Below are 25,291 nucleotides of genomic sequence, written 5' to 3'. Positions count from 1 at the left end.
TGCCGGTTCTTTACACAGAGAGTGGTGGGTGTGTGGAATGCACTGCCAGTGGTGGTAATAGAGCTAGGGACATTTAACCAACTCTTTGATAGGCACATGGAAGATAGTACAATGAAGGGTATGTAGGTTAGTCTGATATCACATTAGGATAAAAGGTTGGCACAACATTGAGGGTCAAAGGGCCTATAGGTGCTATATTTTAAAAGTATTTTCATAGGGAAAGAAAGCCAAAGGAGACTGTGCTATTGATTACAACACAGAGGGAAAAACCAAGTTCACAAGATTCTGAATTGGATATTCCTCAAACTAAATTGGACAATGAACAAGTTATCAAAAATAGGGATAAATTATTGAGTTACCTTCCAGAGGAAAATCAAAATGACCTGAAAGAAGTGTTACAATCACACGGGGAGATATGTGGAAATAAGGTGGGAAGTACTAACCTAATTATACATGATGTAGATATAGGAGATGCTGTTCTAATCAAGCAACATGCTTATAGGCATAACCCTCTAAAAGAGATTGAACGTATGCTCCAATATGCCATTATCAAAGTGAGTTACAGTGACTGGAGCTCCCCCATAGTAATGATGCCAAAACCAGATGGCACCCAACAATTATGTGTGGATCAACACTAAGTCAATGCAGTTACAAAAACTGATGTATACCTAGTTCCATGTTTGGAAGACTGTGTTGAAATGGTGGGACAAACAACTTATATTTATAAGTTGGACTTGCTCAAAACATACTGGCAGATAACTTTGTCTGAAAGAGCGAAGACAATTTCAGCTTTCATAATGCCGATGGACTGTATCACTTAAAGTCATGCTATTTGGTACGAAAAACGCGCCAGCCACATTTCAGAGACGAGCCAATAAAGTCATTTCTGGATTATCAAGTTGTGTCATTTATATAGATGACCTGGTGATTTTTAGTCACTCATGGAAGGAACATTTGCAACATTTATAAAAATTGTTTGATTGATTTTGGGAAGTAGGCTTGGAGATAAACCTAGCTAAAAATGAATTTATCAAAGCCCACGACACCTTCCTGGGCCAGGTTATTGGACATGGACAAATGGCCCCATGGAATGCAAAAACAAAAGGAATTGGGGAGTTTTCCATTCCATCAACAAAAAGAGCAGTACTACGATTCCTGGGATTGAGTGGATTTTATCGAAAATACGTACTAAATTTTAGCAGTGTGGCTGCTCCACTCACTGAATTGCTAAAGACAAAGCAAGAGGTTGCAGTGGACAGTGGACTGTCAAAGGCATTTGACAACCTGAAAACTGTGTTAACCACTGCCCCAATATTAGCCAAAGTTAATTACGAAAAGCCATTCAAGGTGGCTACCGATGCAAGTGATGTAGATGTCGGTGCTTTGCTCTTGCAGGAAGACAACAAGAAGATAGAAAGATATTTCTCCAGGAATTTGAACATTCATCAGCAGGGATATTCAACAGTTGGGAAGGAGACTTTGAGTTTAGTGTTGGCGTTACGACATTTCAATATTTATGTTACCAGTAATGTATCTGAGACACTGACCATAGCCCACTAAGTTTGTGTAAACATTTAAGGACAAAACTTCCAGACTGGTTAGATTGAGCTTGTTGTTACAGCCATTCAGTTTGAAAATTGTGCAGGTGGCAGGACAAGAAAACATGTTTGCTGATCCATTATCGAGACTTGGATGAGAAACAGAGGCATTCGGTGGCAGGAGTAAAACAGACTGAAAGACAATGTAGTAGTGCATGTTTACAGGATTATTGTCAATATAATGTATATGTCTGTTGTAGAGTATTAACAGTGTAAGATTAAGAAGTTTTAAAATTAAGTCATATTTGAATATTGATGGTTCATTTTTTTAAGATGGAGGTGTGACGATGCTCGTTCTTTAACAAGGCTATGCTGTTTTTGGCTTTTTTTCAGAGAAGTCTTAAAGGCAGTGATTCTGAAAGGTCTAGGTTTGAAGGGCTTTAGGGCCAATTTGATTATAGGTAACAGATATTGCCTCAGGAAAAAGGCTTTCAAGTTTAAAAAAAAATTGTACAATGAAAGGGAAGTGACCAGTTCTCCCAGCTCAGCTTTTAGTACATAGAACAGTATAGCATAGTACAGGCGCTTCAGTCTTTGATGTTGTGTTGACCTTTTATTCTACTCCAAGATCAAACTAACCTACAAACCCTTTATTTTACTATCATCCATGTGGCTATCCAAGAGTTGCTAAAATGTCTCCAATGGATCTGACTGTTTACCACCACTGGCAGTGCAATCCACTCTAACACCACTCTCTGTGTAAGGAACTTACCTCTGACATCTCCCCTAAACTTTTCTCCAAACACCATAAAATTATGCCCCCTTGTGACAGCCATTTCTGCCCTCGGAAAAAGTCTGTGACTATTCACTCTATCTCTGCCTCTCATCATCTTGCACACCACTATCAAGTCACCTCTCACCCTTGTTCGCTCTAATGAGAAAAGCCTTAGCTCCCTCAATCTTTCTTCATAATACGTGCCCTCCAGTCCAGACAGTATCCAGGTAAATCTCCTCTGCACTCTCTCTAAAGCTTCCACATACTTCCTATAATGAGGTGAGCAGAACTGAACACACTATTCCAAGTGTGGTCTAACCAAGGCTCTACATAGCTGCAGTATAACCTTGCAGGTCTTAAACTCAATCCCCTTCTAATGAAAGCCAACACACAATATGCCTTCTTAACAACCCGATCTACTTGGATGGCAACTTTAAGGGATCTATAGACATGTGTTAAAGTACTGATTTGAGACGGCTCAAGGAATCCCTTGTGGACTCAGACCTGTAAGCCTCTCTCATGGTTCGTCCCGGAGATCGTACTCTTTGGTTGTCTGGAATAGAAAAACTCTTGCCGACAGTTTAGTTTAATTTTAATCGTTCCCTTCATTTACTAATAGCATCACTGTTACAACATAACACTGATATCTATAAGCCCGGCTAACTGGATTCTAATAATCCAGGAGAGTAGAACATCAGCTCTTCAAGAGCCCTGGCAGGCTACTTTGTCGTACTATCAAAAACAGACTATTTTTATACACAGGTTTACAAAGACGTTACTATCACAAACACAAAAGTTATGAAAGCACTGCATTTTCTGAACTAGACAGATAATAGCGAAGGACAATAATTCGGGAGAGAAGTTAATTTGATATCGAGTTTCATTCCGAAGTCAGAATTAAACATTGTTTATTAATTTTACAAAGGAACAGCCATGAAGGTTATCACTCGGTGTCTTGTTCATACAGATTCACTGATGTTCTTAATTATCTTATCCTCCCTGCCATACCATTTTCTAATATGCAGCAAATGTGTTATATAATTAAAAATTACATTTTAGTCTAAATATTGAAGGACAACATTTAAAGCTATAAACTTTCTCACATGAACCTGAAGATCCCTCTATTCCTCCACACCGCCAAGAATCCTGCCTTTAACCCTGCATTCTGCATTCAAATTTGACCTTCAAAACTGAATCATTTTACACTTTTCCAGGTTGAACTCCATCTGCCACCTATCAGCCCAGGACTGCATCCTGTCAATGTCCTGTTGCAACCAACAACAGCCCTCCACGCTATCCCCCACTCCATCAATAGGCGTGTCATTGCCAACTTACAAACCATCCTTCCACTTCCTCATCCAAATCATTTAGAAAAATCATAAAGAGCAGAGGTCCCAGAACAGATCCGTGTGGAACACCACTAATCACCGAGCTCCAGGCTGAATACTTGCCATCTACCACTACCCACTGTCTTCTATGGGGCAGCTAATTCCGTATCCAGACAGCCAAATTTCCCTGTATTCCAGGCCTCTTTATTTTCTGAATGAGCCTACCATGAGGAATCTTATCAAACATCTTGCTAAAATCCACGCACATCTACTGCTCCACAAGGACCCTCTCAGTAGGGAATACTGAAGCAAAGTATTCATTAAGGACCTCACTTACCTCCTCTGACTACAGGCACAAGTTCCCTCCACTATCCCTGATCGGCTCTACGCGGACTCTGGCCATCCTCTTTTTCCTCACATAAGTGTAGAATGCCTTAGGGCTTTCCTTAATCCTACCTATGAAAGCTTTGTCATGCCCCCTTCAAGATCTCCTAAGACCTTTCTTCAGTTCCTTCTTGGCTACCTTGTAACCCTCTAGAGCCCTGTTTGATCCCTGCTTCCTCAACACTTATACGCTTCCCTCTTCCTCTAGACTAGATGTTCTGCATTCCTTGTCACCCAAGGTTCTTTCAACTTACCATCCCTTCTTCACCTCAGCTGGACAAACCTATCCAGCATTATAAGCAAGTACCCCCTAAACAACATTCACATTTCTGTCATGCATTTTCCTGAGAATATCTGTTCCTAATTTAGGTGCCTTATTTCCTGCATAATAGCGTTGTAATTCCCCCATCCCACTTAAATACTATCCCATATCATGTGCTCCTATCCCTCTCCATGAATACAGTAAAGGACAGGGAATTGTGATCACTATCACCAAAATGCTCTCCCATTGAGAGATCTGACACCTGGCATTGCTCATTGTCAAGCACCAAATCCAATATGGCCTCTCTTCTAGTTGGCCTATCTACATATTGGGTCAGGGACCCTTCCTGGGCACATCTGACAAAAACTACTCCATCTAAACTTTTTGAACTAAGGAGGTTCCAATCAACGTTAAGAAGTTAAAGTCACCCATGACAACAGTCTTGCTTTTTCTACACCGTTCCAAAATCTTCCTCACAATCTGCTCCTCCATGTCTCTGTTGCTATTGGGGTGTCTGTAGAAAACTCCCAATAAAGTGACTACTCCTTTCCTGTTTCTGACTTCCACCCATACTGACTGTAGACAAACAGTCCTCGAAGATCTCATTTTCTGCAGCTGTGGTTTTGTTTGGTTTTAGGAAATAAGTTGTAAAGCTGCTGCACCCAAAGAAACAGATCCATTTGTACCTGTCTCCGACATCTCTCTTCTAAGGCCCTGTGTTTGATTTTACCTGTTGCGCCAAGAAGCATATATGGGGATTGTTGCAAGTATTTGGAACAGAATCATTAAGTTGGGGTAATCAGTTGGGTTTTTGGATAGGTTAAGTTATTCTATATTCTGTTCTCTTTTGTTTGTGTTTCATTCGGTAATCTTGCAATTAAATTCAGCTTTGTTTAAAACTAAATTGTTGAGCCAACTGCATCAGTCCTGCAATATCCACATTACACCTTATTATTAATCCCACATACAAATGGTCTCTAATCACTTCATTAAGAGTTAAAGTAAAATCACATGCCTCTGCCAATCATCTTAATCTTGTCAAACACAGATTCCCCGGGTTCTTGAATTGCCGAGTAAAACTGCTAGCATCTCAGACTTAGAGGAGATTTGGGGTCATAATATTCCTTAAATAAATCAGTCAATTAGAGTCATAGAGGTATATAGCATGAAAACAGACCCTATCATCCAACTTGTCCATGCTGACTAGATATTCTAAATAAATCTTGTCCCATTTGCCAGCATTTGGCTCGTATCCCTCTAAACCTTTTCTATTCATACACCAAAACAGATGCTTTTAAATGTTGTAATTATATCAGCCTCCACTACCTCCATACATGCACCACCCTTTTGTGAAAAAGTTGCCCCTTAGGTCCATTTTAAATCTTTTCCTTCTCACCTTAAACTTATGCCCTCTAGTTCTGGACTCCCACAATCCAGGGAAAAGATTTTGACTATTTATCCTATCCATACCCCTCATGATTTTATAAACCTCTATAAGGTCACCCCTCAGCCTCCAATGCTCCAGAAAAAATAGGCCCAGCCTTGGCAGCCTCTCCGTTTTGATCAAACTCTCCAAACCTGGCAACATCCTTGCAAATCTTTTCTGAACCCTTTCAAGTTTCACAACATCCTTCCTATAGAAGGGAGACCCGAACTGCATGCAGTATTCCAGTAGTGGCTGCAACATGACCTCCCAGCTCCTATACTCAATGCACTGACCAATAAAGGCAGGCATACCAAACACTTTCTTCACCATCCTATCTACCTGTGACTCCACTTTCAAGGAACTATGAACCTGCATTTCAAGGTCTCTTTGTTCAGCAACATTCCCCAGGAACTTACCATTAAGTGTATAAGTCCTGCCCTGATTTGCCTTTTCAAAATGAAGCACCTCATATTTATCTAAATTAAACTCCATCCGCACCTCCTCAGTCCATTGGCCCATCTGATCAAGATTCTTGAAAGACTTTAGTAGCTGGTGCCTCAGGAAATGTTAAGCTCCTAAAAAAATGAAAAAGCTAGGGGTCCACTAGCTATCAGGAGAATCACTCATTGATTTTTATCTGTCCCAATGCCATTTGCCCAGAAAAAAAGAGCATTATTTCTACATACTGGGCCAAGTCTTTGAACACAAGATCGAGCAAGTCAAGCTTCCCAAATAACGGCATGATGCTTATCCCAACTTAATGACGACTGTTGTGAGTGAATTTCTTCAGGAGCATATTCCTTTCTTTTATCACCACTGAAATATCTCCACAGGGGCTGGTATCCCATCACCCAGTCACCCTGTATTCATATTGGTCCAGCTTCTTCTAAGCCAGCTGTCAGAATGAACAGAACTTCTGATACTCCTGTTTAGATCTGCCAGCCAGGGCTCCTTGATTGGACAAGGTTAACAAGCTCAGTGAATTTATATTCTGTGAGATCCATCTGGCTGACCTTGTTACAATCACTACACCTTCCTTATTATCTGCTATACCTGCATCCAAATTTTCAATGATTCATACAGAACACCGAGATCCCTTCACACTGAAGCACTCCGAAGTTTTTCTCCATTTAGATAAAGTTAGAAATCACACAATCACACATTAGAACGGGTTCTAAAAGATGAAAGACTTAACAGCAATCTAGGTTTGTTCAATTTATCCTATCAGTTGCATGACATCTATGTCTTATGATCCCGGTCCACCAGCTACCTGATAAAGCAGCAGTGCTCCGAAAGCTAGTGCTTCCAAGTAAACCTGTTTGTTGTGCGATTTTTAACTTCGTCCACCTCGGTCCAAGACAGGCACCTCCTCATCATGGCTTCCATTTAGATGAGTTACCTTTCTATTCTTCCAAACCTGCTGGATAACCTCTCACCTTCGTTCAATTTTCGTTGGTAATATCTGTGCTACAGAAGGAGCATTAAAGTTTTCCATTTTATTTTTCGTTTTCTCTTTATTCTAATTGACTGATATTGTCGGTGCAACTTTGTCTGTGGTATTATTGATTTATTGGCAATTGTAACCACATGAATTTCTGTAAAGTCAATGTATGAGTATGGATGAGTAAATCAAAGTTGGTCGAGCACACTTTGCCTGTATCAAATCCATGATGGCTTTCAAACTAACAATTAATTTAGTCCCGGATTAGTCCATCATGCTTTCAAGTCTCCTAGATCGCCTCTTGGCAGAGTGGGCAAGCCCTAGTGCTCTCGGAACAAGCACAGATCCGTTATCGAGCGGCTTCTGCCAGAGAGCGTCTGGTTGCCCTGGGTAACGCAGGAGCCATTTGCTCGCCCTCACCAACATGGCGTACTCGAGCAGCCAAAGAAGGTCGCGAGCTGCCGGGATCCCTGGCGGTTGGCGCAAAGGCTCCGGGCCTCATTCGTGTCAGACGGAAGTCATTTGGAAGGCGGTCCTCACTCCAGGGAGCGCGCGTGCGCGCAGGCATCGGCCGGGGGTGAGGGGGCTGGTTTCCGTAGGGATGCCATGTGGGGTCAGTGATGGTCCAATGGAGAGCGCTTTCCCCTACTCCCTGTATCCCAGCTTCTACAATCCCGGCCCATCCGTCAGGAACCCTCGGGAGCCGGGTGGCTGGGGGCAGTATGAACATGTCCAGCCGTTCTGTGCGGAGAGCGGGGACCAACAGGTGAGGGTTGAACTGCGGGAGCGGGATGATCCTTCTCGATGGTTAAGCGGGAAACGCCACTGCTCCTCCCTTTGAGGAGGGACAGGGGCAGCATCAGCTCTTAGCACCTACAGCACGCTTAATCAGCAAAACACTCAGATGTGTCTTCACCTCACCGGGAATACTCAAGACTACTTGCTAGGTTAGAGCAACAGCAATTGTCATTTCATGTGGCAGGAGTGTTTTGTAAATCTTAAATGTTCGTGTGGGAGGCTGAAGGGACAGAACTCATCTGCACCTACATGGGATGTCAGGAAAGGATTTATTTTTGGGTATAGTTGACAAGGGAGGTGAAGCTGCTTGATGGATCAAGCATATTAGAGATGACGAGTGAAGGGTCATTTGATTAAAGTTTATAAGATTCTGAATGGTCTTAGCAAGGTGGACTTGAGTCCAGAAATAGGGGACACTTTTTTAAAAGACAGACTTAAAGGTTTTATTTTAGTAGGGTTGTGAGGCTCTCTGCCTCAGAAGGTGGTAGAAGTGGGGTTATTGAATGACTTTAAAATGGATGCATTCTTGTTAGGAAAGGAAATTGAACATTGTTCTAGATCTCATTAAATGGCAGAACAGGCTTGAGTGCAGAAAGGCATAATCTGATCCTATATTCATATGTTCATAGATGTTGGAAGATGAGTCAATGCTCATGTAGTGGAAAGTGAAAATAAGGAGAGAGCCCAATTATATTTCTGAGAAGAGGTAGATGCAGAGAAGGTAGTACAAATCTATCAATTATTTGTTTTAATTAAAAAAAATCTCATAAAATTAGATTCCACTCAGGCGGTTCAGATACAATGTAGAGGTAATCAGGTGAAACTTTACTGTATCAGTAATACTGCTCAAGGGTGTAGTATTAGTTCAGTTTGTCTTTTATATCCTGGGAATGAAGGGCTTGTCATGTGAGGAGTGGTTGAGGACTCTGGGTCTGTACTTGTTGGAGTTTAGAAAGATGAGAGGGTATCTCATTGAAACTTAGAGAATACTGAGAGACCTGAATGGTGTGGACATAGAGAACATGTTTATAGAGAATAGGGAATGGTCACAGAGTGAAGGGATGACCCTTTAGAATTGAGATGAGGAATTTCTTCAGTGAGAGGGTGATGAATCTGTGGGACGCATTGCTACAGAAGGTCGTGGAAGCTAGGTCATTTGAGTATATTTAAGATAGAGAAGATAGGCTCTTACTTAGTAAGGGGATCAAGGGTTACCAGGAGAAGGCAGAAGAGTGGGGTTAAGAAATGTATCAGCAATGTTTGAATAGTGGAGCAGCCTTGATGGGCCAAATGGCCTAATTCTGCACTTATACCTATAGACCGTATTGTTTAAAAGAGACAATTTTAAAAATCATTTGGTCATACAAGTTGATTTTCCAATCAGTCAGCACTCTTTATCTCCTGTAGAATAAATTATTGTACCCATTTGAAATTTGCATTCTTGCATTTGTCCTGATGACTGCAGGATGAACATCTTCAGTAACATGAGTCTGGATTAGAGTGGTGCTGGAAAATCACAACAGGTCAGGCAGCATCCGATGAGCAGGGAACTCAACATTTTGGGCAAAAGCCCTTCATCAGGAATCAGGGCTCCTCAGCTGCTGCCTGACCTGCTGTGCTTTTCCAGCTTCACTCTAATCTAGACTCTGGTTTCCAGCATCTGCAGTCCTCACTTTTGCCTACTTTTGCCTATCTTCAGCCACATGTCATTTGTCTGCAAAATTCAAGTTCTGCACTAGAAAGCAACTATTTAAATCTTTTAAAATCACATTTTCTTTGAATCAAGCCTTTGAATGTTTCCTTTATATATGCACACAACTGTTGTTGCAGGAAACTGAATTAAAATGGTCAGCTCTGAAAAGTCTGAAGCAAGAGAGTTGGGAGCCATTGGAACCCATTGCACTTCCACTTCTTCCAGCCAAAACAGGTAATGCACAGTTGGTTTCATTAATCAGCTTACATTGTCAGTAGCTTTATTTATGAGTAAAAAAAACTTAAGAGAGCTCATGGATGAAAGCATTATCATGAAAACAGTTTGTTTAGCTTATCTTTTCATCGCCACCATTTTACTTTAGGCATTTGCTATGCAGTTTCTCACCATGTGAGAAGATGGTTATAGTGGGAACAGAAGCAAGATGCAACAGATACTGAATATTTGGGAATAAAGCAAGGTGCAAAAACCTTCCGCTGCCATTTGGATACAAAACTGGCTCAAAGGTAGAAGACAGAGGGTAGTGATGGAAGGTTGTTTTTCAGACTGGAGGCCTTTGAACAGTGGAGTGCCACAAGGATCGGTGCTGGGTCCTCTACTTTTTGTTATTTACATAAATGATTTGGATGTGAACATAAGAGGTACAGTTAGTAAATTTGCAGAAGACACCAAAATTGGAGGTGTAGTGACAGTGAAGAGGATTACCTCAGATTACAACAGGATCTTGACCAGATGGGTCAATAGGCTGAGAAGTGGCAGATGGAGTTTAATTCAGATAAATGTGAGGTGCTGTATTTTGGGAAAGCAAATCTTAGCAGGACTTATACACTTAATGATAAGGTCCTAGGAAGTGTTGCTGAACAAGGAGACCTTGGAGTGCAGGTTCATAGCTCCTTGGAAGTGGAGTCGCAGGTAGATAGAATAGTGAAGAAGGTGTTTGGTATGCTTTCTTTTATTAGTCAGACTATTGAGTACAGGAGTTAGGAGATCATGTTGCGGCTGTACAGGACATTCATTAGGCCACTATTGGGATATTGTGTGCAATTCTGGTCTCTTTCTTATTGGAAAGATGTTGTGAAACTTGAAATTGTTCAGAAAAGATTTATAAGGATGTTGCCAGGGTTGGAGGATTTGAGCTATAGAGAGAGGCTGAACAGGCTGGGGTTGTTTTCTCTGGAGCGTCGGAGGCTGACGTGTGATCTTATAGAGGTTTACAAAATTATGAGGGGCATGGATAGGGTAAATAGGCAAAGTCGTTTTCATTGAATCGGGGAATCCAGAACTAGAGGGCATAGGTTTAGGGTGAGAGGGGAAAGATATAAAAGAGACCCAAGGGGCAATATTTTCACACAGTGGGTGGTACGTGTATGGAATGAGCTGCCAGAGGAAGTGGTGGAGGCTGGTACAATTGCAACGGAGGGATATGGGCCGGGTGCTGGCAGGTGGGACTAGATTGGGTTGGGATATCTGGTCGGCATGGACTGGATGGACCGAAGGGTCTGTTTCCATGCTGTACATCTCTATGACTCTATGGTCAGGTACCTGGACCAAAAGGTTGAGTTGAGTTTCAGACTGACAGCCTTTCATCATAACGAGAAACAAAAAGGTCAGTGAGCTGCAATGCAAACTTTAACTTGGGTATTATGTTCTAAAAATACGAATTGCTGGAGAAACTGATCAGGACTTGCAGCATATGTGGAGAGAGAGCAGAGTTAGCGTTTCAAGTCCAGTCTCTGTTCTTCAGAATCAATAATAGCAAGGAAATGGTGGCAAATATACTGAAGATAGAGAGATGGAGGAAAGAAGTGAGCTCGAAGAGACAGGATGACAATTAGACAGACAAAGGAATGGATGTCTTTAGGGAACATCTCCGGGACACCCGCACTAATCAACCACACTGCCCCGTGGCCCAACATTTTAATTTCCCCTCCCACTCTGCCGAGGACATGGAGGTCCTGGGCCTCCTCTCTACCCATGTGTCCGAAATGGCCACAACATCAAAAGCCCAGGCACCAACCCATGCTGCAAGTTCACCCACCTTATTCCTGATGAAGGGCTTTTGCCCGAAACGTCGATTTCGAAGCTCCTTGGATGCTGCCTGAACTGCTGTGCTCTTCCAGCACCACTAATCCAGAATCTGGTTTCCAGCATCTGCAGTCATTGTTTTTACCTAATGCATGATAATATGCTAGGGATAAAGAAAACGTGATCACAGGGATCATAATTAGGTGGAAATGGGTTGGCTGTACTGAAAGCAGCCCATGTGATGACTGGGTTGGGGGGTTGATTAGGTTATTGGAGGAAAGTGATCAGGCTCTCAAATTATTGAACTCTATATTGAGCCCTGAAGACCACAGAGTTATTAAGCCGAAAATTAGATGTTCCTCCAGCCTGTGCTGAGCCTTGCTGAAACACTACAGCAAGCCCAAGACAGAAATGTTGGCTAGGGAACATAGTGGTGTATTGAAGAGGCAGACAATTGCAACCTTGGGGTCATTTTTGTGGATAGAGTGTCGGTATTCTGCAAAGCATCTATCCAGTATGAGTTTTGACACCCCAATGTATATCTCCCATCTATTACCAACCATAGTGGTGGGGAATTCTTGGCTGAGGCAAAAGGTGGATGTTTCTGAGGCCCCCCCACTCTGCGGAAGGTAGCATCATCAAAAGAGATGTGAGAGACAGAGAAATTGGGACAATGGAATAGAGTCTTTAGAAGAAGCACAGTGTGAGGTTTTATAGTCCAGGTAACTGTGGAAGTCAGTGGGTTTGTAGTGAATATCAGTGGCCAACCTATCCTAGGAAATGGAAACAGATGTCAAGAAAGGGAAAGGAGGAGTCAGATGGACCAGTTGAATGTGAGAGCATGTGGAAATTAAAAGTAAAATTGTTAACATTTTACAATTCTGCATGAGAAACAGAAGCAGTTGTGGGGAGTAACCTGAGTAGGAATGGAATAAGGAATGTTGCATGTATACCATAACAGGTATAACAGAGGTTCATGTGTGTATCCATGGCTACCCCTTTGATCTGAAGTAAAAGGAGAAGTTCCTGAAAATGAGGATGAGCTCAGCCAGGCAGAGGACGATGTTGACTCTTCAGGCCTTTTTTCTTTGAGGAGCATGGTGTGTTGTCAGTTCAGAGGCAGATAGTTTTGAATGGGTGAGTGGGTAGAGAAATTAAGATGCCATGTCACATGAACAGTTCTCAATGAACAGGTTGAGTGCATGTAAAGGCCAGAGGGTGGGATCTAGGTGGACAGTATTGGAGGTGGGTTAAAGGGCGGCACGGTGGCACAGTGGTTAGCACTGTTGCCTCGCAGCGCCAGAGATCCGGGTTCAATTCCCGCCTCAGGCGACTGACTGTGTGGAGTTTGCACGTTCTCCCCGTGTCTGCGTGGGTTTCCTCCGGGTGCTCCGGTTTCCTCCCACAGTCCAAAGATGTGTAGGGACAGGTGAATTGGCCATGCTAAATTGCCCGTAGTGTTAGGTAAGGGGTAAATGTAGGGGTAGGGGTATGGGTGGGTTCGCTTCGGCGGGTCGGTGTGGACTTGTTGGGCCGAAGGGCCTGTTTCCAGACTGTAATGTAATCTAATCTAAAGGAAAAGACTCTTGCACAAACAAATGGATACAGAGGCAAATGTGATGGAAGGCGAGTTTAACGTTATTGTCCCCGAAATTCATTGACAGTGGAATTGCAAATGGAATGCTGCTGCAACCCCTTTAGAATTGTACCTATGCTCAGTTTATTTTCTTTTTGTCGTTCAGACCTCCAAGGTTTGTGCACAGCAGCAACTTCAGAATCCAACGGAACAACAGTGTAGCTGCAAAGATTAGATGGAACAATGGTTGTACGCTCTATTTGATGTTGTTTTTCAATGATCTTCCGACCAAGTATTTGCAATTAGTCAGCTGTGAAAGTGCACTGCTCCTTCTGTTTGGTTTAGATTCCCTACAATATGGAAACAGGCCCTTTGGCCCAACAAGTCCACACCGACCCTCTGAAGAGTAACACACCCAGACCCATTCCCCTAACCTATATTTACCTCGACTAATGCACCTAACGTTATGGGCAATTTAGCATGGCCAATTCACCTGACCTGCACATCTTTGGATCGTGGGAGGAAACCTGAGCACCCAGAGGAAACTCATGCAGACACGGGGAGAATGTGCAAACTCCACACAGGTGGTTGTGGTGGGAATTGAACCCAGGTACCTGGTGTTGTGAGGCAGCAGTGCTAACTACTGAGCCACCGTGCCGCCTCAGCCCTTCACCCTCTCCACGTGGTCGCTATCCTGAAAGTTCGTCTCCGACTCTCTCTCTCTCTATTTCCTCCCATTTAAGGTTTCATTGTTTTTGATTTTCTTCTTAAAAGTATCAAAAAATGCAAACTTTATAAAAACAGTAATTACTGCTCCAAGAAAGTAAGGAAATTACTTCCAGCATTGAAAAAAAGCCCTCAAAAAAAGGAGCAGCAATTACTACCATGATTCTCTCCCATCCACCATTTTTGCAAGGAGGGGAGACCAAAACTAGAAGGCATAGGTTTAAGGTGAGAGGGGAAAGATTTAAAAGAGACCTGAGGGATAATTTTTTCACGTGGAGGGTGGTGCATGTATGAAATGAGCAGCCTGAGGAAGTGGTGGAGGTGGATACAATTAAAATATTTAAAAGATATCTAGGTGGGTACATGAATAGTCGAGAGTGTGGTGCTGAAAAAGCACAGCAGGTCAGGCAGCATCTGAGGAGCAGGAGAATCAATGTTTCCAGCATAAGTCCTTATGCCCAAAACGTTGATTCTCCTGCTCCTCGGATGCTGCATGACCTGCTATACCTTTCCAGCACCACACACTCGACTGATCTTCAGCATCTGCAGTCCTCACTTTCTCTGGATACATGAATAAGAAGGGTTTAGAGGGATTTGGGCCAAATGCTGGCAAATGGGACTAGATCAGTTTAGGATATCTAGTCAGCATGGACGACTTGGACCAAAGGGTCTGTTTCCACCCTGTACATCTCTATGAAATGCATCACCTCACTTTTTTCTGCATTGAAATGCATCTGCTACCTACTCACCCACTGCACCAACAAGTGTGTGTGTTTTTTGGTGTTCTAAACTGTTCTTCTCTGTTTATAAGTCTACCATGTTTTGCATCTTTTGCAAACTTTAAATTGTTCTCTGCACACCAAGATGATAGATATCAAGAAAAGCAGGGGTCCCAATACTAACCCCTGGGGAGCTCCATTACAAACCTTTCTCCATCCCAAAAAATATCTGTTGACCATTATTCCAGGCTTCCTATCACTCATCCAGATTTGCATCTACGTTGCTGTTGACCCCTTTATGCCTTGTCCTACAACTTTCCTCACAGGTTTGTTGTGTACCAAACACTTGCTGAAAGTCCATGTACTCCACATCAATGGCATTACCTGTTTGAACATTACTACCTCTTCAAATTCTGCAATAACTTTAGCTAAACATGATTTCTGCCTTAGAAACCCATGCTGATTCTTTTTTTTCAGAACCCATGACACTCCTGTTTATTGTTTTAAAAATTACCCACACTACTGCCTAACTGCGGTAGTGCTTATTTTATTATTTTTTCCCCAGCACCCATGTTGTGTGTGTGCAGGTTTGAGACACCGTGAAAGACACAAGGTATACAAATCTTTATTCAGTTTCCACCACCAGGAAGAAAAGAAACACCCAAGTGGTCAGTGACAAGCAGTGCCCTTCACATCAAAGGGCAATGCTGCGTGGTCAAACAGTGAAGGGGAGGGCAGGGATTAAATCAAATTAGAGTTGGAGGGGGAAATAATGCACTCCACTCCCTGCGGTGCCCACGTCTCCCTGAACAGCTCAAGGGTGTTGGTGGACACCGCGTGCTCCTTCTCCAGAGACACCCGAGCTCTAACGTAACCGTGGAAGAAGGGCAGGCAGTCAGCTCTAATGGCTCCCTCCACGACCCGCTGCCTGGACCTGTTTATGGCCAGTTTGACCAGGGTCAGGAGCAGACCCACGAGGAGGTCTTCAGACTTGCCGTCACCCCTCTGTACCAGGTGCCCGAAGATCAGGAGCGTGGGACTGAAGTGCAACCAAAAACAGAGAAGGAGGTTTTTAAGAAAATCAAAAAGGGAGTTCAAACGCCCACACCCCATATATACATGGTCTAAGGAAAATATTTTAACCTAATTTTCTAACCAACCTGTTCAGAGATATTATTACACAACCCTGGAGTAGGTGAGATTTGAACCCAGGCTCTTTGTCCACAAACAGGGACATACCACTGCACCACAAGAAGGCCCTTCATGCTGATTCTTCCTAATCAACCCATCTTTTTCCATGTAACTATTAATTCTATCTTAAATAATTGTCTTCAGAAGCTTCCTATCACTGAAGTTAAACTGACTGGACTGTAATTACTGGGTGAAAACAATGACTGCAGATGCTGGAAACCAGATTCTGGATTAGTGGTGCTGGAAGAGCACAGCAGTTCAGGCAGCATCCCATAAGACATAGGAGTGGAAGTAAGGCCATTTGGCCCATCGAGTCCACTCTGCCATTCAATCATGGCTGATGCGCATTTCAGCTTCACTTACCAGCGTTCTCCCCGTAGCCCTTAATTCCTCTAGACAACAAGAATCTATCAATCTCGGCCTTGAAGACATTTAGCGTCCCGGCTTCCACTGCACTCCGTGGCAATGAATTCCACAGGCCCACCACTCTCTGGCTGAAGAAATGTCTCCGCATTTCTGTTCTGAAATGACCCCCTCTAATTCTAAGGCTGTGTCCACGGGTCCTAGTCTCCTCGTTTAACTGAAACAATTTCCTAGCATCCACCTTTTCCAAGCCATGTATTATTTTGTACGTCTCTATTAAGTCTCCCCTAAATCTTCTAAACTCCAACGAATACAATCCCAATTGACATCACCAACTCAAGGAAACCTAAACACATAACAGAAAGTGGGCCATGCCAGCAGGGCTTCATCCAAAGGCTCACTGATTATGTTACCGAGTATGTTGATGAAGCGTCTGTAAATGGACCTTCCAGCACAGCGAGCAAATCTACATCCAAGGTTAGTAAGTTTGTAAATGACACCAAAATTGGTGGTATCGTGGACAGTGAAGAAGGTTATCTAAGATTACAAAGTGAACCTGATTAATTGGGCCAATTGTAGTTGGTGCAATTTAGTTTGAATAAATGTGAGGTAACATTTTGGTAAGACGAACAAGAGCAGAACCTATACAGTTAATGGTAAGGCCCTGGATAAGTCTTTATTCCTGATGAAGGGCTTTTGCCCGAAACGTCGATTTCGAAGCTCCTTGGATGCTGCCTGAACTGCTGTGCTCTTCCAGCACCACTAATCCAGAATGTAATTACTGGGCTCATCCTTACAGCCATATTCAAGAAAGCTTATAATGTTTGCAATGTTCCAATCTGACAACTCCCCCCAAATCTAGGGAAGACAGAGATTGTGTTCAGTGTCCCTGCAATTTTCACACTCACTTCCTTCTAACTGTCAGATGCATCTCATCGGTCCAGGTACCTTGTTAACTTGAAGTACCGACAGTCAGTCTAATACTTTTGCCCTATCAATTTGGAACCCTTCTAGTGACTGTCATCATGGTCTGGGTAGGTTCTTCTGATTAAGTAAAGGCAAACATAAAGTATTCGTTTAACACGTCAACTGTAGACTTTGTCTTGAGGTGTAAATCCTCATTTTGGTTCCTCATTGACTGTACTTCTCCTTTGACCTTTTAATTGTTTATACACCTATAGAAGGCTTGGGGCACCCCTGTATGTTGGCTGACAGTCCTTTCTCATACCACCAACACTCAATAGCAGCAACGTGTATTCACCAACTCAGTGACTAGTAATCTACAGTCATCTAAGTTAGAGTTTTCCAAATATTCACAATCTGAGTGAAGGTATTTCCTCTCATCGCAGTTCTAAATTGATAACCGTTTTATTCTGAGATTGCGATTCCTAATTTTATATTTTCCAGCCAGGGAAACGACCTCTGATATTTCCCCTTTTTCGTTTGTTTCAGTGGATGTCCCATATTTAAACAGGCCATTTCTACTGAACTCTTGCTTACAGGACAACCTATACATTCCTGGAAAAAATAACATAAATGTTTGTTTCCCCTTTGTTACAACTGTATCCTTCCTTAAGAATAGACACTAAAGATTGTTTACAATCCTTCAAGGAGGAGAAAGTGAGGATGCAGATGCTGGAGATCAGAGTCAAGAGTGTGGTGCTGGAAAAGCACAGCAGGTCAAGCAGCATCCAAGGAGCAGGAGACTCGACGTTTTGGGCATAAGCCCTTTCTAGGGAGCTTATGCCTGAAACATCGATTCTCCTGCTCCTCGGCTGCTACCTGACCTGCTGTGCTTTTCCAACACCACACTCTGAACTACAATCCCTCAAGCCCCATATAATTGCAGCAAGACTTTATTGCAGAGCCTTCCATATAAAACTAAGGATCTTATTTCTTCTTAATTCCTTACTGTACTTCTGTTAATTTTCAACAATTCATATGCAAAGACACACAATCTATCTTTTTCCAAAAATATTCACAACATTTCAAATGTATATTCAAAACATTTCAAGTTGAGCAAAGCGCAGTAAAATTAAAAAATTTTCCCTACAATATGTTGCAAACAGATGCCTCAATACAGTTGCCGCACAATAGATATTTACAATATATTTTCCATGTGATGCATCTAACCTGACTGATTCTATACATTATACTATAACTGAAAGGCCTTGAACTGTTATTTCCTCAATGCACCTCTATGGCAGCTGCCCCAAGTTCTTCTGGGTCCCTTAACATGTGAATGTTGGAATGTGCCAGTCTGCAACACTTGGATATGGACTGCTCCTTGCACTGGAAGGCTAGCAAGTTTTAAACTGACCAAAGAGCATCTTTCACTGAGTTGATGACTCTATGGCTGTACATACTGTTTGTCTCAGTGCACATTCTGGGAACAGCATCATTGTCCTGCTTGTGATGAAGCTTGATCAAACCACTGCATCCCTGCAGGAGACCTTCTTTATAGAGGCATTTTCCATCTAATGGGATCTTCCCTATTTCAGCCACCCTGAAGGTGGTATGTGAAGTGGAAGGGCCTTTCTCACCACCGGCCAGCTATTTCTTGCTGATTGTTTGAAAAATCTGGAGATGAGGCATTTTGCCAAAAGATTTTGAGTCATCTCGAGAAACCATCAAACAGAATTTACTATCTCCTTTTCCTGCAGGGCCTCAGATGTTATATGCAGACCACTCCATGATGAGCTTGTGGTTAGAAGTACATTTCTTTGGAAAGACCAGATAGCTATGGTGAAACAAAAACTAGACGTGAGCAGTGCTCCCTGTCCATTTGGGGTAAGATCCTGGTCATCGGGTGCAAGTTGTTCTTTGTGTTGCCGTACACGGCGTTATCTTCGTCATTCCCGCTGCTGTGCTGTGACGATTGCTTGAGTAGTAATCTTCATTGTCCATACATTGAAAATGGACTTTATTCACAGAAACACGATATACAATTCTATTAAGAGTTGAAAAAATGTGCCCAACACTGCTTTTATCCTGACAGTCACCTTTGTATGTGGCTGCTTCAATCTGTGCAGAGACCCATAATATGGAATGAATAAGCTTCAATACTTACCAAGACTCAGCTGTTTCTGGTGTTGCAAAGATGGGTGTGATCATGTTTCTGTGAATTGATCAAGTCAGCAATGTATGACCAATGTAGATAGAGTGTGGCACTGGGAAAAACACAGCAAGCCAGGCAGCGTCTGAGAAGCAGGAGAGTTGACATTTCAGGCAGTACCCTTCATCAGGGCTCCTGCTTGAAATAACGACTCCTGCTCCTTAGATTCCCCCTGATGTGGTTTTTCCAGTGCTACACTCATCTACTCTGACTCGCTAGCATCAGCAGTCCTCACTATATCTCAATGTACCAACCAGTGCCTCATGGAAGAGCTAGTGTAGTAAACCACACAAATCAAATATTTGCCAGTGCCTTACCCACCAAAAAATTATCTTTTTGATTTCTCTTGTTCCTATCAAAGTAGGTGACAAAACACTGCCATGTTATACTCCATTTGCCACCATCTTGATCTTTAGATCTTCTTCAGAGCTTACTTTCCCAGCAATCTTGGATAAATTACACTTGGACTGCTCATGTAAGTCATTGGCATAGATTGTAAAAAGAAGAGAGAGTTCCATTGATGTAGCACTTTCGATAACCGCTGTATATTCCAATGTCCTTTGCAGTCAATTAAGTACTTTTTGAAGTGCAGATGTTGTTGTAATATAGAAACATGGCAGGTAATTTGTGCTCAGCTAATCCCAGTGACAGCAATTTAGGAATAAGACCATACAAAATGGGAACAGGAGTAGGAGTAGGCTATTTGACCCCTCGAACTTGCTCTGCCACTCAGTAGGATCATGGCTGCTTTGACACTCCTCATGTCCACTTTCCTGTCCACTTTCCCATAATCCTTGATTCACCTGCTGATCAAGAATCTAAATCAGCTTCAACTATACACAAGAACACTTCTCCCACAGGTCTCTGGGGCAAGGAATTCCAAAGACTCAATTCCAAAGACTCTGCCTCATTGCAGTCTTAAATTAGTGCTCTTAAATTCTGCGACTTTGCCTTTTGGGGGAGTCTAGAATTAGAATGCAATCACCTCTCATTCTTCTCAACTCTAGTGAGTAGAGTGCCAACCTGTTGAACTTTTGCTTGTAATCCCTTCATACTGGAGATCATAATGACCTGATTCTGTTTTGTGATGTCGATAGAGGGATCAATATTGGCCAGAACACTGGGGATAACTCCCTCATTCTTATGAAAATGTTCCATGACATTATTTCAAATATGTACCTGAGAGGGTAGACTGAACCTTGGCGTCATTCTTTTCTTAAAATTTGCACCTCTAAAGGTGCAATGTTGCCTCTGTACTGCGCTGAAGTGACACCTTTCCTCTGTTCAGGGAACACTACTTAAACCCACAGCTGCCAACTGAGTCATGGTTAACACCCAATAATTTAGACCGAAGTACCAATCCTTGAAGCATTCCACTAATTACTGTCTGTATTCTGTAAGCAGCTCATTTGTTCCTATGTTGTTTTCTGTCTATTGACCAGTCTTCGAAGAATGCAAGTATATTGCCCCAAATCCCAGAAACCCTAACTTTGCATAATAACCTATTGTTGGTAAATGACTTTTGAAAATCCAAATATACAACATCCACTGATTCTCCATTATCTACCCACTTTATACACTTTAAAAAACTTCAAATTTTCTTTCATAAAAGTGTGTTCACTCTACATGATCCAAGTTCACCAGATAATAGGGAAGGCAAATAGATGGCCTTTATTTGAAAGAGATTGGAGTATAAAATAGGGAGATGTTGCTAAAGCTCTAGGCAGAGAGACCTGGATTACCATGAATAATTTTAGTCCCTTTATCTAAGGAAAGATTGGAGGCAGTCCAGAGAAACTTCACCAGGTTGATTCTAGGTTAGGAGGGATTGACTTAGGAGGAGAGATGAGTAGGTTGGACTTGTAGTCATTAGAATTTTGAATAATGGAAGTGACCTCGAAACATACATGGTAGTTGCAGAAAGGTTGTATCCCCTGTGGAAGAGTCTAGCACCAGAGTGCATAATTTCAGAGTAAGCGGTCAACCATGAAAGCAGAGATGGAACATAGAACAGTCCAGGACTGGAATAGGCCATTTGACCCGTTGTGTTTGTGCTGGCCATGATGCCATTTTAAACTAATCCCATCTGCACACATTTTCTGCATCCCTCTATTCTCTGCCTGATCATGTGTCTGTCTAAATGCCTCAAACGTTGCTATCGTACTTGCTTCAACCACTTTCTCTGGATGCGTGTTTTAGACAGGTACAGCTTCTGTTTAAAAAGAAAGCTTTCTCTCTTTCACCCTAAAGCCTAGTATTTTACATTACCACCCTGGGAAAAGACACCGACTATCCACCCTATCCATTCCTCTCATAATTTTATATACATCTATCAGGTCGCCCCTCAACCTCTGATCCTGTCAGATCTTGGGATCGAGCCCATCAGGCCCTGGGGGCTTATCTACTTCAATATTTTTCGAGACATCTAACACCACTACTTCCTTAATATTGACATGCTCTAGAATCTCAACCTACCTCTCCCTAATCTTACCAAGATGAGAAATGTTTTTCTCTCAGAGGATAGTCAATCTGGAATTCTCTACCACAGAGCACAGTCAGAGCTGGGTCAGTAGCAATCTGTCTGTCTCAACCTTGAATATACTTAATCTGTAAGAGAATTAAGTGAAATTGGGGATAAGATGGTAAAGTGGAGCTGAGGATTGATAGATGAGCCATGATCTCATGAATGGTAGAACAGATTCAATGGCTAAAAGGCCAGTTTCTGGTCCTACATCATATTGTCCCTTTCCTGTCTCAGTCGAAGCAAAACGCTCAGCGACACAGTATAGTTTTACCTCCTTCATTTTTATTTTGGGCCCTGAAGGGAGAGAGAACGATCGCCCACGTGCACAGAGAACAGGAGTTCTTTGTCTTCTCTTAATGAGTAATATAGTCACTTGCAGGGAGGAGCATCCAGGTAAGGCATATACATATTCATTGGGTGGCCACTACAATCAGCGAGTGTCAATAGTAAAGATTAAGCCATCTGTTGTTACACAATGAATAGCTCGCTTCACGTAATGAATACTTTTCACCTTGTTAAATGACTTTACATGCTGAATGCTTCTTGATCTTGTTAAATGGTTTTGCATAATGAATGCTTTTCCACCTTGTCAGCCCACTACCTGTCCCTCCAGCACCTCATTGTTTATTATGAGTTCTTAACTGATCTGACCTTTTGTTTCACAAAACTCAAAACTTAACTCTTTCCCTACCTGATCATACCCTGTGCACATTCTCAGTATGGTCTTATTATCATTTTGCTATCCATGAAATAAGCATTGTTAGTTAAACAAAAAGTAGTTTTAAATGCTCTATTACTTTTTAAATTCCAATTTCCTTTTAAAGATATTTTGTTCATGTAGTGACCTCTGATGGAAAGTCTAATTTCTGTATGTATTTTTTCCTGTTGTTTATTCTGAAACTCTATATTTTCTCTTTCCACTTAAGTTTGCAAGTTTCAGCCAACAAGCCTGGAAGATCTAACTTATACTGGGAGGCTAATGACAACTGGAGGAAGGGATGAAATGACAATGGGTGCACTTAATTTCACGCTACAGGTATGTTGCATGAAACGTTTTGTTTTATGTTGAGATATAGTTCAGAAATTGAAGAACAATTTTCTATAATTCATTATAAAAACCATGATTCTCTACGACCCTTCATTCTCATGATAATTGACCAGTGATAGTCTGTGTTAAATCTACACCTGTTTCAATTTCTATTAATAAAGGCTATATGGATCTTTTTGTGATCAATGGCTTCATTATTTGGTTTGAGTTATGATGCATTCATATCACAAAATTTGATATTCCATTCTATTAAAATATTTTAGCGCAGGCACATGAATTAGTTTGTTTATTTACTGGAATGTGGTGTAATAGTTGCAACATGTTAAAGGAATGTCATGTAAAACAATCTATAAACTAGTTGATGAGCAGGAGAGGTATAACAATTTGAGTTGCTTCTATTATGCAAATTTGTTTATCCTCTGTCAACTTGCTTTTCATAATTTTGAAGATGGCTAATTTCTTTCTTGATCACCGTAATGATGCCTTCAGTTCAATGGGCAAACTTCTAGAGGAGAACTTCTATTTTGGAGAATATCCCCTCAGGGTAAGGATTGGTTTTGTTTTTTGTAAAGTGATTACAAGAATTTAATAAAATTATAACAATTTCATGATGAACAAAATGAATTGTATGATTTATTTTTGTTCCTGCTGTACTTACACAAGGTTGTAAGTCTGAAAGTATGTATTTGGCTATTAGGCAAGAACAGATTGGTGAGGATTGGGAAGCCCATTGATCTGACCAAACCTTGAACCTACGTCAGTTAAATACTGTAGGCTTTAATACTATGACCAGTCTGGCTCTGTGGTTTGACTAGTTTCGGCATTTCAGCCTCTGTAGCCTACATCTCTTGTTATTCTTCAGCTATCTTGGTGTTATGGACCACACCAAATTTGAACAGCTTTAGTCTGTTAGACCTTATATGTTTAATATAGTAAGTATAGAGAGCTTGGATATTAAATACTTCTGTCATCACAATGTTCTTCTTTCAAGGGAAAAGCAAGACAGACCACAATAAATGTAAGCCATCTGAGGGCGTTCACAGAGCAAGTAAAGCAAAACGAGTAAGTGGCACTAGAATTTATATCCTGTTCAGTATACATGTTGTAAAAAAAATTAAAATTTTCCCATCCCCCAGTCTTCAGGATATATACCACATTTTACTGGTTCTGGAGAAGGGTCACAAGACCTGAAATATTAACTTTTCTCTGCACAGATACTACTAGACCTGAGTTTCTTCAGGAATTTCTGTTTTTGATACATATTGTAATGTTGGTTTCTAGAAAAAAAAATCCCTTGCCAGATATGCTGAATGATTTGCTCAGGTTACATTTTACTGATGTCATCAAATTCATTTTAACAAAATACAGAGTAATGTAAAAATAAACATGCCGTATACATTAGCTCTAAATGACAGCCTTTGAGTATTGAATATTTTAGGTATGTATGAACATTTAAGTTGCATTTGCTGAGTTATAGGATTAGATTTTCTAAATATAAAAATCAATATTCAGAATGGCCTTTGATCTAGGTTCTTTTAAGAATTCACCAAAGTTGTTTGAAAAGTAATATATGGTTAAGTATAATTGTAACATTGTATTGCTTGTCCTACTGCATGTAAATATTAGGACCTGCAAAAATGTATAGGTGACTATATTTCACATTCTTCTGTTTATGCACTTCATAATTTTTATAGGTGCCCACTTTCTTGTAGAAGTATGCAAGCAAGACTTTTAAATACTTTGTTGCGGGAGTGTATTTTTGATATTCCACCAAGCTTGTTGGCAGAAAACATTCATGAAGAAATGAAGATTCAAAGAAACAAACTTCTGTTTGATCAGTCTGCCACTGGTGGTGCTCTGGTATACTGTCCTTTCTCCAAAGAAGCCAGTTTAGAAGAAGGATGCCTGATCTATCCTGGCAGCGAGTCCATGAGTATACTGAGTATCCTTTGGGTAAACATTTGTTTTTGATAGTTTGTTGGGGATTGCATTTTATGCATTTCTTAACACAAATCCATACCACATTTGAGGCAACCTGGTTATCTTTCACCACTTCACCCAATGCTTCCACAGTCATAACTCGGAGATGCCGGTGTTGGACTGGGGTGTACAAAGTTAAAAATCACACAACACCAGGTTATAGTCCAACAGGTTTAATTGGAAGCACACTAGCTTTTGGAGCGACGCTCCTTCATCAGGTGATTGTGGAGGGCTCGATCGTATTCTGTGTTACGATCGAGCCCTCCACAATCACCTGATGAAGGAGCCTCGCTCCGAAAGCTAGTGTGCTTCCAATTAAACCTGTTGGACTATAACCTGGTGTTGTGTGATTTTTAAATGA

General features: G+C 41.6%; 1 protein-coding gene across 3 annotated transcripts in view; it reads left to right on the top strand.

Moving 5' to 3' along the window:
- The first annotated feature begins 7,236 nt into the window (after nucleotides 1-7,236).
- Nucleotides 7,237-25,291, top strand: part of taf1c (TATA-box binding protein associated factor, RNA polymerase I subunit C) — a 52,147-nt gene continuing 34,092 nt past the window's right edge. For 2 of the 3 annotated variants that reach the window (XM_043687074.1, XM_043687063.1), the window contains exons 1-6: nucleotides 7,237-7,920; nucleotides 9,783-9,879; nucleotides 22,829-22,938; nucleotides 23,399-23,494; nucleotides 23,942-24,012; nucleotides 24,645-24,892. In XM_043687074.1, coding sequence (XP_043543009.1) covers nucleotides 7,579-7,920; nucleotides 9,783-9,879; nucleotides 22,829-22,938; nucleotides 23,399-23,494; nucleotides 23,942-24,012; nucleotides 24,645-24,892 — 964 coding nt within the window. In that variant the 5' untranslated portion in view covers nucleotides 7,237-7,578. Of the gene's footprint in view, nucleotides 7,921-9,782; nucleotides 9,880-18,957; nucleotides 19,054-22,828; nucleotides 22,939-23,398; nucleotides 23,495-23,941; nucleotides 24,013-24,644; nucleotides 24,893-25,291 lie in introns of those variants that run through there. The other variant, XM_043687082.1, reaches the window with a different exon arrangement.

This window comes from Chiloscyllium plagiosum, chromosome 1, assembly GCF_004010195.1.
Source record: "Chiloscyllium plagiosum isolate BGI_BamShark_2017 chromosome 1, ASM401019v2, whole genome shotgun sequence".
Classification (NCBI taxonomy): Eukaryota; Metazoa; Chordata; class Chondrichthyes; order Orectolobiformes; family Hemiscylliidae; genus Chiloscyllium; species Chiloscyllium plagiosum.
The sequence above is the reverse complement of the archived record's forward strand: the minus strand, read 5'-3'. Positions and strand labels throughout refer to the sequence as shown.